At 44.1% G+C, this 15,830-nt stretch overlaps 1 protein-coding gene across 3 annotated transcripts; it reads right to left on the reverse strand.

Annotated features, from left to right (window-relative positions):
• Positions 1–876: 876 nt before the first annotated feature.
• Positions 877–15,500, reverse strand: ppp1r1b (protein phosphatase 1, regulatory (inhibitor) subunit 1B). Of its 3 annotated transcripts, none has more exons than XM_068335989.1 (5): positions 15,098–15,500; positions 5,552–5,635; positions 4,936–5,011; positions 3,754–3,891; positions 877–3,209 (listed from the first exon to the last, which is right to left on the reverse strand). In XM_068335989.1, the coding sequence occupies exons 1-5, from the start codon at positions 15,212–15,214 to the stop codon at positions 3,049–3,051; spliced, it is 576 nt and encodes a 191-aa protein (XP_068192090.1). In that variant the 5' UTR covers positions 15,215–15,500; the 3' UTR covers positions 877–3,048. The 3 variants fall into 3 exon arrangements, with proteins under 3 accessions (XP_068192090.1, XP_068192089.1, XP_068192091.1); XM_068335988.1 differs by having other exon boundaries at positions 5,546–5,635; XM_068335990.1 differs by lacking the exon at positions 3,754–3,891.
• Between the last annotated feature and the right edge of the window lie 330 nt (positions 15,501–15,830).

Consider the following 15,830-nt stretch of genomic DNA (forward strand, 5'->3'; position numbering starts at 1 on the left):
TGTATCTGAGGCCGGTAATAAAGAGATATAGCACTTCCGGGTATGTGAGGCTCTCGCGAGGCAGTCCAAAATGCTTCCCTGTGACGCTGGAGCGGAGATTCCCGTCCTCTCATTGGCTCTGACGATCACAAATCTTAACTTCCTCTACGGGCATTTCAAAATAAAGCTTAGAAATAACTTGAAGCGCATCTTAATATTTTTTTGTTTGTTTGTTTGTTTGTTTTGAAGCTATTGCTGTCATCGTTTTATTTTAGTTTTGTTTTTTTTAGTATTTTAGTTTCGTTTCGTTTTATAAAATAAGTTTTAGTTTCAGCTCAAAGTTTCGTTTTATAGAATAACATCAGCGCCTGAACCAAGTCCTCAAAAGCAAAATACATTTGTGTCGTACTTCCGGTTTTGTTGACGCAGGAGACAAATTATATCAAGAAAAAAGGAGTTTCTATCAAATTATATAAGCTTCTAATCGATCCCATGCATTAAAATATGATTTAATTACACTAAATCAAAGCAATATATAATTTTTTTTAGTATCTGCAAAGAAAACACTTTTTTTTGCAATATAAAAAATTACCTTACTGTAATTGTAATTACCTTACTTATTCCGATAACATGATCACTGTTCCCAGTGATTAACTTTATTTATCAGGTGACTTAGATAAAGTAGTTTGCATTGCAATGATCTCAGTCACACACACCTATACACTCAGGCGTGAACTGGTATCACCTCTTAAGATAGTTTGAGTACACTTCTAATGTATTATTGTGTGTGTAGCTTCTAAAAATAACTTTTGATCATTTTAACTTCCAAATTTTTTCAATGAACATTTCATTTTGATAAAACATTTAATGTTTTACATTACACACACACACAGACACTTTATAGGCGAAAAGGAAAAACAGTTTATTTTGCTATCATATTGTTGCTCACTTTAAAACAAGCACTTTACATTGAGAGGCAAGAGAATGGAAAACAAAGGTTAAAATAAAGACAGAACAAGCAGAGGAGTTCATACACGTTGTTCTACGGTGGCTCTCCTCTGACCTGGTGGGACAAGGGAGATGCACAGAGAGCGGAGGAGGGAGGACATTGTTGGCCGTGGAGTATCAACACACAAAACCTGCTCATCCAGTCGTCTCACAATTTGGGCCCAAGTTTCACACAGTATTTACAAATCACAGCCGCAAACAGCGAGATTTATTCATCCAACAGAATACCTTCATCTGTATAAGAAAACGTGTTCGAGGCTGACTTAAAATATTTTGATGTTTTTGATGGCAAGACAGGAGAGACTAGGTTAAAACATTGCAGACAGTTTGTGCAGTTTTTTCAGATGTCAGTACCTGATTTTACTCCTCATGCAGGCTTCTACATTGGAAATGGAAACAGGGCAGACCTGAGCTACTCACACACAACATTAGATCAGAAAACTTATGACACATCCATGACTTATTCATCATTCAACAGATGAAAATAGAAAGGAGTTCGCATACAAATGGGAATCTGTGGGCAGTGAGAAATCCCCAATGAGTCAACGCTTCTGGAAATCCTTTCAAATTACAAACATATGTTTGCTATTTTCTCAATATTATGTCAGTAATGAGTCAAGTTGAAATGCGTGATGTGCGAACAGTTGGGTATTTCAAACAAGTTAGAGGTAGATTTGCTTTTTCAACAATCATGAACAATCATGTTGATGTGTTTTAGTTTGTGATACTCCACCCTAAATGTTTTAGCAGCTCTATCCAGCTTTTCATTAAAGATTTAATTACTCTAGACGGATGTTTTGGATATTGTAATTTCAAATACTGATGGTAAAATTAAGGTACACTCGAGATTCAAAAGATGCACCTCTAACTATTTATTAAGTGAGAAAACCTGCTCTCTATATTGCATCTTCATGTAGAGTAGATTAATCTTAGCATACGGGTGAGTTGAGTTGAAAAACACGTGTTGGTTTTATCTAAACTATCCCTAATGACCCCTCCCTTGTTAAACAGGCCCACTACAATGAAAAGGCACAAAAGACTGAGGAGAATTTAACACTTGCGAGGAAGTCACAGCTGGGACGACAACAAACACTGGGATCATACCGTTAGCATTCTGGAGGCACACAGTGGTGTGTTTTTAAAATTATTTTTCCATAAAGAAATTTATATGGGTAACTTTTTTAAGGAAATAGAAGAATTACGGTTCTGCTTATTTGCGTGGACAAAAAGGATTAAAATATAATCTGAACATTTTTATCTCAGGTATCAATTTTATCTGCAAGATAAAACTAATATAAGTCAGCCCTGCTGGATTCCATGGTACATTTATTTTCCACGACTCTCTTAGGGTTAGGAAGCTAGTTTGAGTCCAACATCGTCATGGCAGAACCCATCATTTTTGATGAGAAATACTGCATAGAAAGACCACTACACAGTGTAAATATATGAGTGCCTTATGTCAGCCATACATAGCATTAAAGCTGGATTTAAGTCAAAGAAAAATAACTACAGAGCTTGGGTTGGAGTATCACTTTGAACGTGGAGTTCCAATTTTCACCACATGATGGCAGCACACGCACACGCACATTTCACCACTGGGCTAAACGTCGACTGAAGGGAGAACAGGGTGGAACACTGGCCAGAAATTCCCTTTATATCTGTGCATTCCTAATTATTGTGGAATTTGCCTTCTTTAAGGGAACATTTAGCTCTGTGCAGAAATATTAAGGTAAAAAGGGGGACTGGTTTCCATGGTAACCTTTGGCCCCTCTACTCTCCTCATAAATAAAGGGCGGTTTGCAGGCTGCTCAGTCAGTACATCAGTCCTCACCTGCTTATAAGGACTGACTCCCAACACACACACTCCCCTTTAATCCGCCTCACCCACTGGAGGTGACGCAAATGCCTTGTATCGCTGATATCCTCGCTTGTGCGATCCACATGTTGACAACCACAAAACGACGCATCATCATTTTACTCTGAGTTGCTCAGATTTGAACTCCCCCCTTCTCTCAGATTCCTTCCTCCAAATGTTTGCCCTGCTCCCTCTTTCCATCTGTCTCACTTTCTCCCCCAGCTCTTCTCCTCTGTCATTTCTTTAATTTTGTTTCCCTCCTTTTCATCCTCATCCTCCTCTTCTTCCTCTTCTTCCTCCTGCGCTGCTTCGATCTGCTTGGTCATCTCTCTGGAAATCTGCTGAGTGGTCGCCGTCTCTTGGTGATCTGAGGAGAGAAATAATGATGTCAAACTCTTCACAAACTCTTCTTCAACCTTTTCTATGTCATAAAGTTTCTTGTAAGTCTATATGCAGTTTTACACATTTCAATACTTTATTTTAATTTGGACTAGTTTATTTATTGTTTTTCTTTCCATCCACCAGCTTCAAGGTGGACCAAAAGTTAAAATTAAGAAAAAATAATATTAAATTTCAGTGTCAATAAGTTTTCTATAATTATTTTGCCTATGCGATCACTAAGTTATGTTCATTCTTTTTTTTTTTGTTACTTATATTAATAATTTATCTTTTTGTTTATTACGTTATTATTTTGCGTCTTATTTTAGTTTCTGCGGATGACGTCATTGGGGAAAAGCAGGAAGAGAACCGTTGTTGTCGTCATTTAAGAGGAGGGTGAATCACAAACTATGACGTCTTGTAGGGAGAGAAGGTTTAAACAGATTTTTGTCAAACAACATCAACAACAACAACAACAACAACAACAACAACAGCATGCTCCTTCCTGCAGCGTGGTCCACCTTCCCTCTCACCAGCAGCTTTGGCGGGAGACCCGTCCTCTCCCTCCTCCCTCTTCCAGTCGTCCTCATCTTCCTCCCCCTCACAGGGGTCTTCCAGGGGGGGGTAGACACCCAGGTTCTGCATGTGTGCTTCAGCCATCTTCTGCACGGCTACACACAGCACACACACACACACACACACAGGAGCAAAGGGGAGGGTCACACAAACACACGGACACGGGGATAGAGGGATATGTTGTTTTGGTTGTACCACGCTTCAACACTGTCAGCTTTTATTTTGAAAAGGTGCCAGATAGACAGGAAGCCAATTTAACAAATGCATTGACAGACAGACAGACGGGCGACAGATTTACATCTACGTTACTTCATCCCGATTGTTTCCTCTCATTGGTCCACTCACACCCTATTTTAGGCGGTAACTCCGCCCTCTCTCCTCCTACTTTTGGCTAACTTGGCTCCTCCCCTTCTGTGCCCTCTGATGACATCATCAGAAGTTATTCTAAAGAAGCCCCCCTTTTCGCCCTGAGCTGGTTAGATTTGTGTTCATTGTGTAATCTCTTGACATGCAACACACACACACACACACACACACACACACACACACACACACACACACGCACACACACAGAAATCCCAATTAACCGACGCTCTGCTGACGAGGATTTAAAAGTAGATTTTTGCTCCTTAAAGAAAATGCAGTCAGCAACAAAACGCGCTACAAATTTAGGTTGATGCGTTTCTATACGGCCTATATGTGCGTTTTGCACGTCCGTATGTGTGTGTGTGTGTCTGTGTGTGTGTGTCGCAGCTGTATACACAACTGACTGTAATCCAGGATCATCCAGACTTTCTAGACTCACTGTCTCACAGCTGTCACACTCTAATCTCTCTCTTTCTCCCTTTCCCTCCATCACACAAACACACCAGAGAGGCGAAAACACACCAACACGCCTATACATATCACAGAAGCGCGTGCACAGAATGACTGTGACAAACTAGAATGACAGCTACCCATCTGTCACATGCATTTTCTTTTTTTATTTAATTTTTTATTTTTTTATTTTTTTGTACAGCGAAGCTTGAAAAAGCAATGAGACGATTTGACTGCGGAGAAGCACGGTAGAACTAAAAGGACACGGGGATGAATCACGACACGCAGCCACCACCTGCAGAAGCCACGCCGATCGCTCTTACCTCTGAGTGACGGGGGCTGGTACACGTTTGGATTGACGCGTTTTGGCTTGAGCACGCCGTTCTCCCCGACGACCCACTGGGAAGAAACACAATGTTCCTGAAAAATGTCTGGAATCTCTAGACATGCAAATAAGATTCAATTTCAAAAGTTTATCATGCTGAAAGTCGGAGTTGACTCACTACAGGGACGTTATTGGCTCCGAAATAATCCTGATCGGCGCACGAGTGAAATTTAAAACAACATTCATATTTATAGTTTGGTTCCAAAGCGTCACCTTTTTGGCTGGTTTCAGTTAAAATTTACAAGATGCAGTATCTATCAGAAAATATTATATTTCTCATGCGCAGCTTCAAATTTTGATAAATGTTCTATTTAATCCATCGTTGCTGTTTCATCTTTGACCACTAGGGGCAGCAATGGCTGCAGAGGTGGATGTTTGCGTCGTCCCTCCTCATGTCTAATAGGTAATAATAAATTCTTCTGTTTCAAATGAATACAAGTTTGAATTTGAGTTTTTTTTTGTGACTTAAAGATGAAGGACAGGTGAAGTGAAGAAGAGGAGCAGCATATACTTTGAAGAGAAGAGTAGGAAAAGTGTCTGGACTTCACCTTTACCTGGTGAGTGGACTGATCATCCTCAGGAGAGGTTTGATCGGCGACTCGGAACAGCGTGGCGGGTGTTGGCCTCCTGCGCCGGATCTGTAAACAAACGCACAAACAAACACGTGAATAATTAAAGTGGCTAACACCATCACGTCGTTCATTATGCATGTCGTCAAAGTGAGGGGGTGGGCTTCATTAGTGGCCCCGTTGGATGATGGGTCAACAGATTCATCTCCATGGTACTGATTGCAGAGTGCCCCCCCCCCACCCTCACCCCACAGTTATGTAATGTTTTGATTTCATAGAAAGTTTTAATCGATCAGGAAAGAGCTTCAAAGCTTTTGATGCACCGGATGACCTCTTCACACACCAGCAGTCGCTCACGACAAGGATTTTACACTAAACAATTACCCTCCCCAACCCTAACCCTAACCCTAAGTCCCCCCCCAGGGGGATGGAACCATGTCGCTGTCAATCCGGGCGCAGATGGAGCACAAATAGTGACGTTTTCCTGTCCTCACAGGAATAAATGTCCCACTGTGACCCCCCCACCCCCCACCCCAATTGTGTTCAGAATGTCAGACGGCGCTCATATAGTTTGGAATTTCTTTGGAGAAAGTTTAGTCTTGTCTGTTCTCAGAGAATCCCATATTTGGGAAATCCAGGTAATGAATCGATTGATCATTAAGTCTGGATTTAAAACAAATGATTTCCATTTTCACACAAGTTTTAATTATGGAGGTTTTAATTTAAAAATTTTTTTTAAACTTTTTATTTAATTCTTTGCAAATTTCTTAAACATTTTTATTCAATTTTTTTAGATTTCATTACAATACTTTTTTTTTTATTACAACATTTATTTTTAAATTTCATCACAACACTTTTTTAACATTTTTTTTACACTTTATGAAATATTACAGCATTTTATGGGTTTTTTTCTGTTGTTTTCTTTAAAGAATTAATGGTAAATTCATTTAGAAGTTAGTCTAAGAATAAATTAAAGATAATCGGGATCAGGATGGAGGACTTTCTGGGAATCTCTAGCCTCTCGTTCGCACTGGGAATATAAAGTTAGGATCTAGTATCTCTTTAATGAACTACACCTTCAACTCAATGCATTGACTCACTTTCCCACAATTCAATGGGGTTAAAACCTATTTGTGATAAATCTACCTTGTGTCTACCTTAACAGGTCCTAACCAGCTGCTGGGACGTGTCCTCTGTGGAGCTGACCAACCCCGGCCGTGCCGTGAACCGCGGCGCCGCTGTTTACAGCATCATCGGGTTCTTTTTGTGTCCCGCTGCTTTTCCTGCAGACGTGTGTTTATGTTCTGTTCCCCCGTCTGGTCGGACGAGCCGCGAGGCCCCCGTGTTGCCAAAGCAGAGGTTTTGCTGGGAGGGGTCGCGAGGCGTCAAAACACCACAACACAAATCCATCAAGCGTAGGCTCTCGCCTTTGTTTTACGACGCCGGACGCATTTAAATCTTCACTTCCTGTCTCTTCAGGATCTGTCACACCTTTAATTCCCCCCATCCGACCCTCCGCTTCCTCCTGTCACCCGCTCATCCGTCATTCCTCGTTTCTCGTTTCTCCATCACCTGAACGCCGGCGTAAGTGAATTTTACATTCGTTTGATTTCCTGTCTGTCTTTTCATTTCCTCAGCTGCTCCCCCCCTTCTAACTCTAACACGAACAGAGCTTCCTTTAACGCCCCCCTAATTCTCTCTCTCTCTCTCCCACCCCGCCACCCCCTAAAATGTGGCAGGTGTGGAGGCCTGGGGGCTCTGCTGGGTGAACCCTACAAGTCTGATGACACCTGCTGCTCGCCCCACAAGGAAGCCTGAGGTGGATCATTCAGGGACACCACCAGAGGGGGGGGGGGGGGCGCACCAAGTCTCCACCTGGGTCCTGCAGCATTTAAGGCGTTTAACCTGGAGAACTTTGTGAAAAGCAAAGACACGACCTCCTGAACCAGAATCCACCTCAGATTAAATATAAAACAGGAAGTAGAGACACGGACGTGCGATTTAGTCGATTGTGTGAATATATTCCAGCAGTTTATCTCAGTTTTACAAACATTCACACACGGGGGTTGGTGGTGCGTTGCCAGATACGACTGCACACGGTGACCCCGGTGATTTTCCAGCCTTAAAACCGCCCTGCTCTCCAGCGGTTACGTAATATGTATGTGACTTCCTCATCTGTGCCAACACTGGGGCACAGCGTGTGAGATTACTCCTGCTACGCTTTATCCCTCCACCCCCACCTTTCTAAATACCCCACCCCCCACCCCCTATGCTCCCAATCTCTCAGCCATAGTTTTTGCACCGCTATCGGTTGAAGCGAGAAGCTCCGTAGGTGCACGACTGCAGGAGAACCTCCAAGGGTTTCATCCGGAGGTTTGGCATACGTCAAAAACGAGTGGATGGAGCGGTGTGTTGATTTGTTATTGGGTGTGATTGTGTGTGTGTGTGTGTGTGTGTGTGTGTGTGTGTGTGTGTGTGTGTGTGTGTGTGTGTGTGTGTGTGTATGTGTGTGCAAATCTTCCAGTGCGTGTTGGTCTGAGGCAGCTGAGGAGAAACAGTCCTGGTAAGATGTTTGTCCAGCCATGTAAGACTGGAGCCAGTCGGGCCAGGGCTGTGATGTCATCGTTATGAGCGGGAACTGGTTTGCGTGTTTACATTGGCAACGCGACAACGACGTAAAAGATAACAACCCAGGAGCTGCTTTCAAGTTTTGCATTTGAAAGCTCAGGAAAATGGAATTGTTGTATCAAGAGTTGACGAAAAGTTGTCCTGGAAAAGGCAACCTCAGATAGACGGACCCTAAGTTACTGTAAGACTTTGTCATAACTTGTCAACTGAGAGTAAAAGTGTAGCATCTGTATTTTATTTTAAGTTACCAACATTAAAAAGTCATTTAAAAGGTATCTGAGGTGGATCAGTGTCCTGAACCCACAGCCCCTACATCGATTTAAACCTTGTTAGCCAATAAACCAATCCATTATACCACCAATGCTTTATGTCTGGTGAGGTATGTATATATGTGTGTGCTCCATACAGTATTATATATTCTGCGTTACCGTGGGTGCAGATGTGCTGATGTGGGTCTGATCCCCAGAGGCCATCCTCTAAACTGGTGCTCTTGTGGTCGGGTCTATAAAAAGCAGCAGCAATAGGACAGCATAAACTAGATCGGACTGGTCCCGGGGGGGCTCTGCGGGATGAGTCAGAACGCCTCCAAACCTCTAGCCCCACACCGACGCTAACAATGGAGCGACTTGGGGGGGGGGGGGTCAGCGGTGTAGATCTGGCCTCAACACAAAGTAGAGATCCAGGAAAAACACCGATCAGCTTCTCTGCCAGCTCACGTCTCCTGCGTCCAATAAAAACGCATGAAATCAGGACATCCTATTCGTCGGCATGAGCCGGGCGCTCTCTGATTGAGGTGGGGTGGGGAGGAAGCTCCATAGGAAGCTTTTTTTTCTCTGACTCTCATCGTATAAGCCCACTCTGGATGAACAGATATGGATTTGCGCGAGATTGATTTGAACTTATGACGTCCGGCTGCAGGCGCATGCCGACGCATCGCTCAGAAATATCAACTAGGGTCCGTGCGTTCAGGGACGGCCGGACACGGGAAGGCCTGACGTCTAGATTCAAACAGTTTGCATCTTTTTTTTTAGATTCTGATCATTTTTAACTGATTTTTTTTCACCTTGACTGTCAGAAATCTCCTGAAAGTTTCCCTCTGGATTGACTTTCAGGACCTCCATTGTACTGATCTCCTCGCCCATTTGAACTCTAAACAAAACAAGATAAAGGCAATAAAGATAAAGGTGTGGACGTCTCTTCTTTATCTGATAAAACTGAATAGATTTGTGCTTATTTGTTTATAAATTAACCCCACCAGCAGGTTTTGAGACGTAGAGCAGCCCTAATCAACGTCATCTCCGTCTTGTTTTGTTTGCCAACGCGTTTAAAGAATTCAAGGAGTTTCCTTTTTAGCTCTTTTGTTTTGCTCAAACGCTCTTTGTCCTCCACGCAGCGTTTAATTCTAAATACCAGGCCGCCCTGCCCCTTCCTGACAAAGCTGGCAGACCAAAATGTTTCCATGACAAATATGCAACCAAAGGCCAAAGCGATCGGATCTATCATGTGACTTTAATCCGGTCATCATCGCTCAGACGCGACGCAGCCCGAGCGAATCCACAGGGCGACTCCCACTTGTCAAGTTTCCAGTTGTTGCAAAAGACGGTCGAGGTTACGTCTGAACAAGAGCCAGGCTGTGTCTGCAGCGTAAAACATTAGCAGCGTCGAGTTGGTGAGACGCTCCTTCCCTTTAACCTTTAACCCCCACCGGTGTCTAACCGAATCAGCAGACAGGCTGGAGGTAGCATCTGGAGGGGCTCTCCGATGACCCCCAAAGAGATGATGTGATTACAGCCACAAGCAGAACGATACCCACAACCCCCCCCACTTCCTCCCCCAGCATTAAGGTAATTAGCTGAGAGGCACGTCGTTCCAGAGACGGGTTAGGATGGACGCCGTCTACCGGAGGCAATGACTGACAGGAGGTCCACCCGCCGCAAACTGGATCAACGCCCCACTGGGAAGGCGCCAATCAAAGGTTGCACAGAGACGACGATGCAAACGTGCATTCCAGATCAGCGGCGTTGCGCCGCGAGGTCGACAAAAGAGCCGTTCCAGAGGTCAACAGACGGGTCTGAACAGAAGGACAAAGCTCCATAGTTACTCATCTGCAGCGTCACACGCATGAAGCCGGGCGGCTGTTGACGGTTGCTATGCAGCTTAGAGGCGACTCCATGGATGCAAAAGGCATGTGTGAAACAACCGAGTCCAAAACATCATAAACGCCGCGGTGACATATAAAAGCTCTCAAAACACACGCCTTTATTGTCTTATTGTGTAAATTCTAGATATCAGTGCTGCGTCTGTGGTGATGTTTTGGCATAAACTTGTTTTTCCTCTTCAGATATATTCAGTATGACCCAGTGTGACCTGGTTGATGGGCTGGTTGGGAGGGGTGGGGGTGGGGGGCTCATTATGTCGCCAGCATAAACAAAAATAAAAAGCCCCCCCCCCCAAAAAAAAGGGGAGATTATGAGCGGCAGAGCAGTAATAACATAATGTCATGTCTTGTCTGTGTTGATGAAACAAGGATCAAGCCAAATCCCATTTGTTTGGTGTCACGCCTCAGTGCGCCCCCCCCCCCACACCACACACACACACACACACACACACGCACACACTCAGCATGGCTACGTCAGCCTGTATGAGTGAGAGACGCCGTCCAGTTCCAAACCCTGAAACGGCTCAAAGGTCAAGGTTCAGGGTCGCGATCTTCAAAGCGATGACAGATGATGGCTTTTGGTAATATGTTTTATCCCCCCCCCACCCCCATTCTAATCTCTCCCTCCTGCCCAAAATGTGATTGTTGATAAAGTCAAGGTTAAAAGATGGAGCGCTCTTTTTCAGAATTCTCTGCTCCTCTTCATCCCCTGACGACAGCCTGCCTCGGTTCGATTAACAATGAATGGTCCCTGAAGGGACATGTGTGTGTGTGTGTGTGTGTGTGCGTGTGTGCGTGTGTGTGTGTGTGTGTGCGTAATGACACACGACTGACAACAGAGGATTTGTTGACCAGGATGTGGAGTCTGAAGAGGAGGGTAAATTTTTAGCACCTGATGATCGGCGGGCGCCGCCGCTGCATCTTCATCTCTAATGTGTACACTGTCATCAGTCCTCAGATCGCTCAGTGTTTATGTTTCCTGACTGTGTACACATCACACAAGTGTGTGTGTGTGTGTGTGTGTGTGTGTGTGTGTGTGTGTGTGTGCGCGTGTGTGCAGGAGGACGGATCCGCTCCTCTGATGTTCTCATGAAGTCATGATTTTGACATTAAAACACATGTGATTGAATTGAATGAGAAAAGCTTTGGCGAGTCTCGGGCGAATTGTTCTGCTCCTGCCAAGTTTTAAATCCACCATGAGATTAATCGTCTAATTTTGAAGTCTTTTTCCAAACTGACAGAACATATTTGAAGATTTCTCCACCAGTAAAATAAAATCCTGGCGCCTGAACAACGAATAATTTCACCAGTTTTAAGCTGTTTTCTCATCAAATTCAGTGTTTTTGAAAGAAAACATTGTGGGAAAAGCTGTTTCTGCCGTCGTGGACTAATCAGAATGTACAGGTTGTCAAAAACAGGATGGAACAAATGCAGATCCTCAACCAGGAGAAGACTGGCCCATTGATGCCGTCACTCCAAACCATTTCTTACCAAAGCATTTGGTTTTGGAGGAACATAAAGTCTCATTTTCACCCAGATGATCACGTCATCGCTCCGCCATAATGACGAGGAAGGATCATTGCACCCTGACGCCCCGAGAGCACGGCCTGGCGTGATCCGACGGGATGTTCTTTCTGGGAGTCCATGTTGACCCTCCCCCAGACCGCCAGTGTTTACCCACAAACACACGCCGCAATCAAAGGTCGCCGTTTGACGTTTCGCCCACAGATTGACCGTGGAGGATGAGGGATGAAGGTGTGTGTGTGTGGGGGGGGCAGGTGGTGGGAATCTAAATCCCTCCCCCCCTACTGGATATCCCGTCCTGCATTTCCTGTGATTTCAAAGAATCAACGTCCGGAGAGGAGAAACAGGGAGTGATGGCTGCTGGGAGGGAATCAGGGACGTCTGCACCATGACCCTAATCTCTCCATTATGCACATTACTCTACATCGCTTATTGAGTATGTCGGATTGATGCTTGCATGTGTGTGTGTGTGTGTGTGTGTGTGTGTGTGTGTGTGTGTGTGTGTGTGTGTGTGTGTGTGTGCATGCACATGTGTGTGTGTGTGAGAGAGAGAGAGAGAGAGTTGGGGGAGGGATGGTAAACACAGCCATGTGCTTCCCCCTGTGTTGTTGTTGTCGTCCACAACCGCTAAAACAATAGACGATAAGTTTTTAAAGCGACAAATGATTATATTTAAAAAAAATATTATGGAGGTTTGAAGAGGAAACAGACCATAACTGCAGATAAACTGAGATCCGATCAGGTGGAAAATATGGAAGGAGGTCATAAAAAGACGGATGTGCGTCTGAGAACTCGAAGCGTTTGAAGGCAGAACTAGAAAGTAGGTTGGTAACCGAACATTTGAACTGAGGTTGCCATGGGTTACAGACGGAACACAATGAGGAAGGTTATTAGAAATCTGCTCACAGTGAGGTCAGCGGATTGGCGGTGATCATTTGAATAAAAAGATATTTTTCTCCATCATTCAACGCTTTATAAAGTAAATTGGTTTGAACTTCAGGGTTTGTTCGTGTCAGGAAGTGAAACGCCGGTCAAGGACATTTGAAAACACTCACAACACACACATCACACCTGATGAGAAAAATGACCTGTCATCACTGAGCTGCTGTATATAAATAATACCACTATTATCATTAGTGGCCTGTTGTTGGTGTGTTTGCAGTCCATCTATATACCCCTATCTTCTAAATACTAATGCTAAAAAAAGTTGCTCAAATAAGAAAAAATAAATAAAATTATATATATATATATATATATATATATATATATATATATATATATATATATATATATATATATATATATATATATAATATATTATATATATATTATTTTATTTATTTTGTCTTATTTGAGCAACTTTTTTATATATCTTGCATATTTTTAATTTAAATGATAATTTTCTCGAAGCAAATCTTCCACAAAGGACTGAAAAATGTCTTGACAGGAAATCTTACAATTTTTTTTAAATCTGTCTGGCTCCACAGTGTGGAATATTTATTAAGTGAGGTATGGAAGCATCTCTCACATTAACACCAAACCCATAAACGACAATCAGATGAAGAGCCGTCCATTAAAACTGCCCTTCTATAGGGTTAGGGGGCCTTTTGTCGATGTTGTTGTGCAGCCTGTCTCCATAGTAACAAGAGTCTGTCGTGTATAAATCTTACGGAGGATTTTAAGGACCGGTTTAGAGAGACGGTTTGTTTATTACGACTCATTAGCGGCGATGGACTCGCGGGCGACTGTAATTGCGGCGCGAGGGGAAATGGAAGAATTGAATCTCATTACCATTGACCCCGCCCACCCACACGGCCCCCCACGGGGGACACCCACCAACCATCCGGGAGATGATATCTGCAATTAAACACACATAAACACATCCCGCCCCTAAGCGCCCTTCATTTTCCCATAATCCATTTCAGCTGCACACAAAAATTCCTCAGCATCGCCAACAACAGCGTGTTTAAATAACTGCACAGGAGCACGTTTAAACACACGCCGCCTCTCTGGAGGTAAAGGCCACGCCGGCTAAATATAGACCATCACCGTCCGAGCAGCGAGGGCCGCCTCGGAAAAAAGAAAAGGAAGTGAAAAGAATTATTTTTAAATAAAGGAAAGGCTTATACGTGGAAGATCAATATCCTGTGGTTTCTTAGAAGGGGGGATCAGAGCGAGACGACGGCATGAGAGACGGAGGAAATGAAGAGTGAAGCAAAACAAACTTCACATGAGAAATGTCTCAAATCTGCTAAGAAAAGTAAGAAAAACACGAGTTGGGAGGTGAAAGAATGACTGGGAGTTGATTAAAATCCTCTTTAATCCAATCCAGGAATGAAGGGCAGCTACTGGGGGAGTTGACCCCGAACAGGTGACCCCAGAGATTCGTCTTACTTCCCTCCTTATAGCTCATCTCTTTTCCTGGTTTCCCCACCCGATCTCTCCTTCCAACTCCCAGGAGAGACCAGCAGTTGGCCTGGATCTGGATCTACCTCCTCGACAAAACGCGTCCCCCCCGATTCGGCCCAGTTTCCCATCAACTAAAATAAGAGCCACGAGCTTCTGTTCCAGTCAGGAACCGAGGACCAGAGCCGTCCTATCAAAAATGAGCATCGGTAATGAGCGTCATATGATATCTTTTCTGCTGCAGAAGCCAGATTGAGTAATTTGTGGCCTCAAACAAAGAGGTCACTCACACGCAAAGAGAGTTCGAAAGCAAACAATGAGTTTAAAAAAAATTAAAACCTGGAACCTGTGAGACGTGAAGGGAATGTCGTGAGTGATGAGTCACGGAAGCATAAAAACAGATTCATGTGTGAGATAGCGGCTTGAACGTCAGCGTTAGATTGTTGAGAAGATAGAAATTAGACAAAAAAGACACCTCATGAGGAAGCGAAGACAGGGAAATGTCTTCACAATTTCGCAAACGTTGACCAAAATCACCTGACACACACACACACACACACACACACTTGCATGAGGAAACCGTGGTGGATTTTAAAAATCAGAGGTACGATACCCAAATATAAAGACATTTCAGGGCTGCTCTAAATTAGCCAATCAGAAACTGGGCTTAAATACAGCTTAACCTTCAAACGGAACAGAAAAAAAACCCACAAAAAAAACAAACAGGTCTGAGCTGAAACATAATCCTCAGACTTGCAAAAGATTAATTTCTCCTTCTTAGGGTCAAACTGCCAATCTGTCCACCTCCTGCTCACCATCTCCACTTGTCGAGGGTCCAGGTTGGTGGGGGCGGCGGCGGGGACGGCGAATTGGATCTTCTTCCTCTCCTTGGGTTCCCCCTCCACCTCTGCTGACATGGAGTGATGATCCATGGTTCTGGATTCTTTTGGGGGGCAGGGGGGGTGGGTGTCTCGACTCCCAGAATAAAACCTCCCTGGAGGAACCTCCTGCACCTCCAAACTTTGGGTAGTCCCACTCCTGAAGACTCGTCCTCTCTCTCTCACTCCTGCCTCCCTTCTTCTCTTAGGAAACCCCCCCAAAGCTGAGCAGAACTTTTATCTTCTCCGTTTCTCTCTCTCTCTCTCTCTCCAGCAGTTGCAAATATCCTCCCCTGCCTCTCCCGTCTCTCTCTCTCTCTCTCTCCCCTCCCTCACAACCTGTGCAGCTGGTGTGAAAGAGGCGAGTCCTTGGATCTGACTCTGACTGGAGAGAAGTGGGCGGGCACAAGCTGGAGGGGAGGGGCCAAAGTCCAAAAGGAGGTGGAGACATCAAGAAAAAGAAGGGGAGGAGCCAGAGTCGAATTTTTTTTTTTTTTTTCTGTCTCGCTGAACTGAGTTTGATTTGTAATGAGAAAGAAACTAATCTCATCACATCAGCTGAGCCTCTATTGGCCTCTATTTGTGAATGAGAGATTTACGCTGGAGGGGGTCGGGGTGGGGGGGTGGGGTGGGGTAAACAAGAGGAGGGATGCAGCGGCTAAGCTCATCC

This window comes from Antennarius striatus, chromosome 16 (genome assembly GCF_040054535.1).
Source record: "Antennarius striatus isolate MH-2024 chromosome 16, ASM4005453v1, whole genome shotgun sequence".
NCBI classification, from domain to species: domain Eukaryota; kingdom Metazoa; phylum Chordata; class Actinopteri; order Lophiiformes; family Antennariidae; genus Antennarius; species Antennarius striatus.

Excerpts from the sequence above, each read along its gene's own strand:
- ppp1r1b (XM_068335988.1), bottom strand. The coding sequence starts at position 15,214 with ATGGATCATCACTCCATGTCAGCAGAGGTGGAGGGGGAACCCAAGGAG. Across the intron at positions 5,012-5,545 it reads AGTCCACTCACCAGGTAAAG|TGGGTCGTCGGGGAGAACGG; the intron begins GTGAAGTCCAGA and ends GTTTCTTCCCAG. Across the intron at positions 3,892-4,935 it reads CCAGCCCCCGTCACTCAGAG|CCGTGCAGAAGATGGCTGAA; the intron begins GTAAGAGCGATC and ends TGCTGTGTGTAG.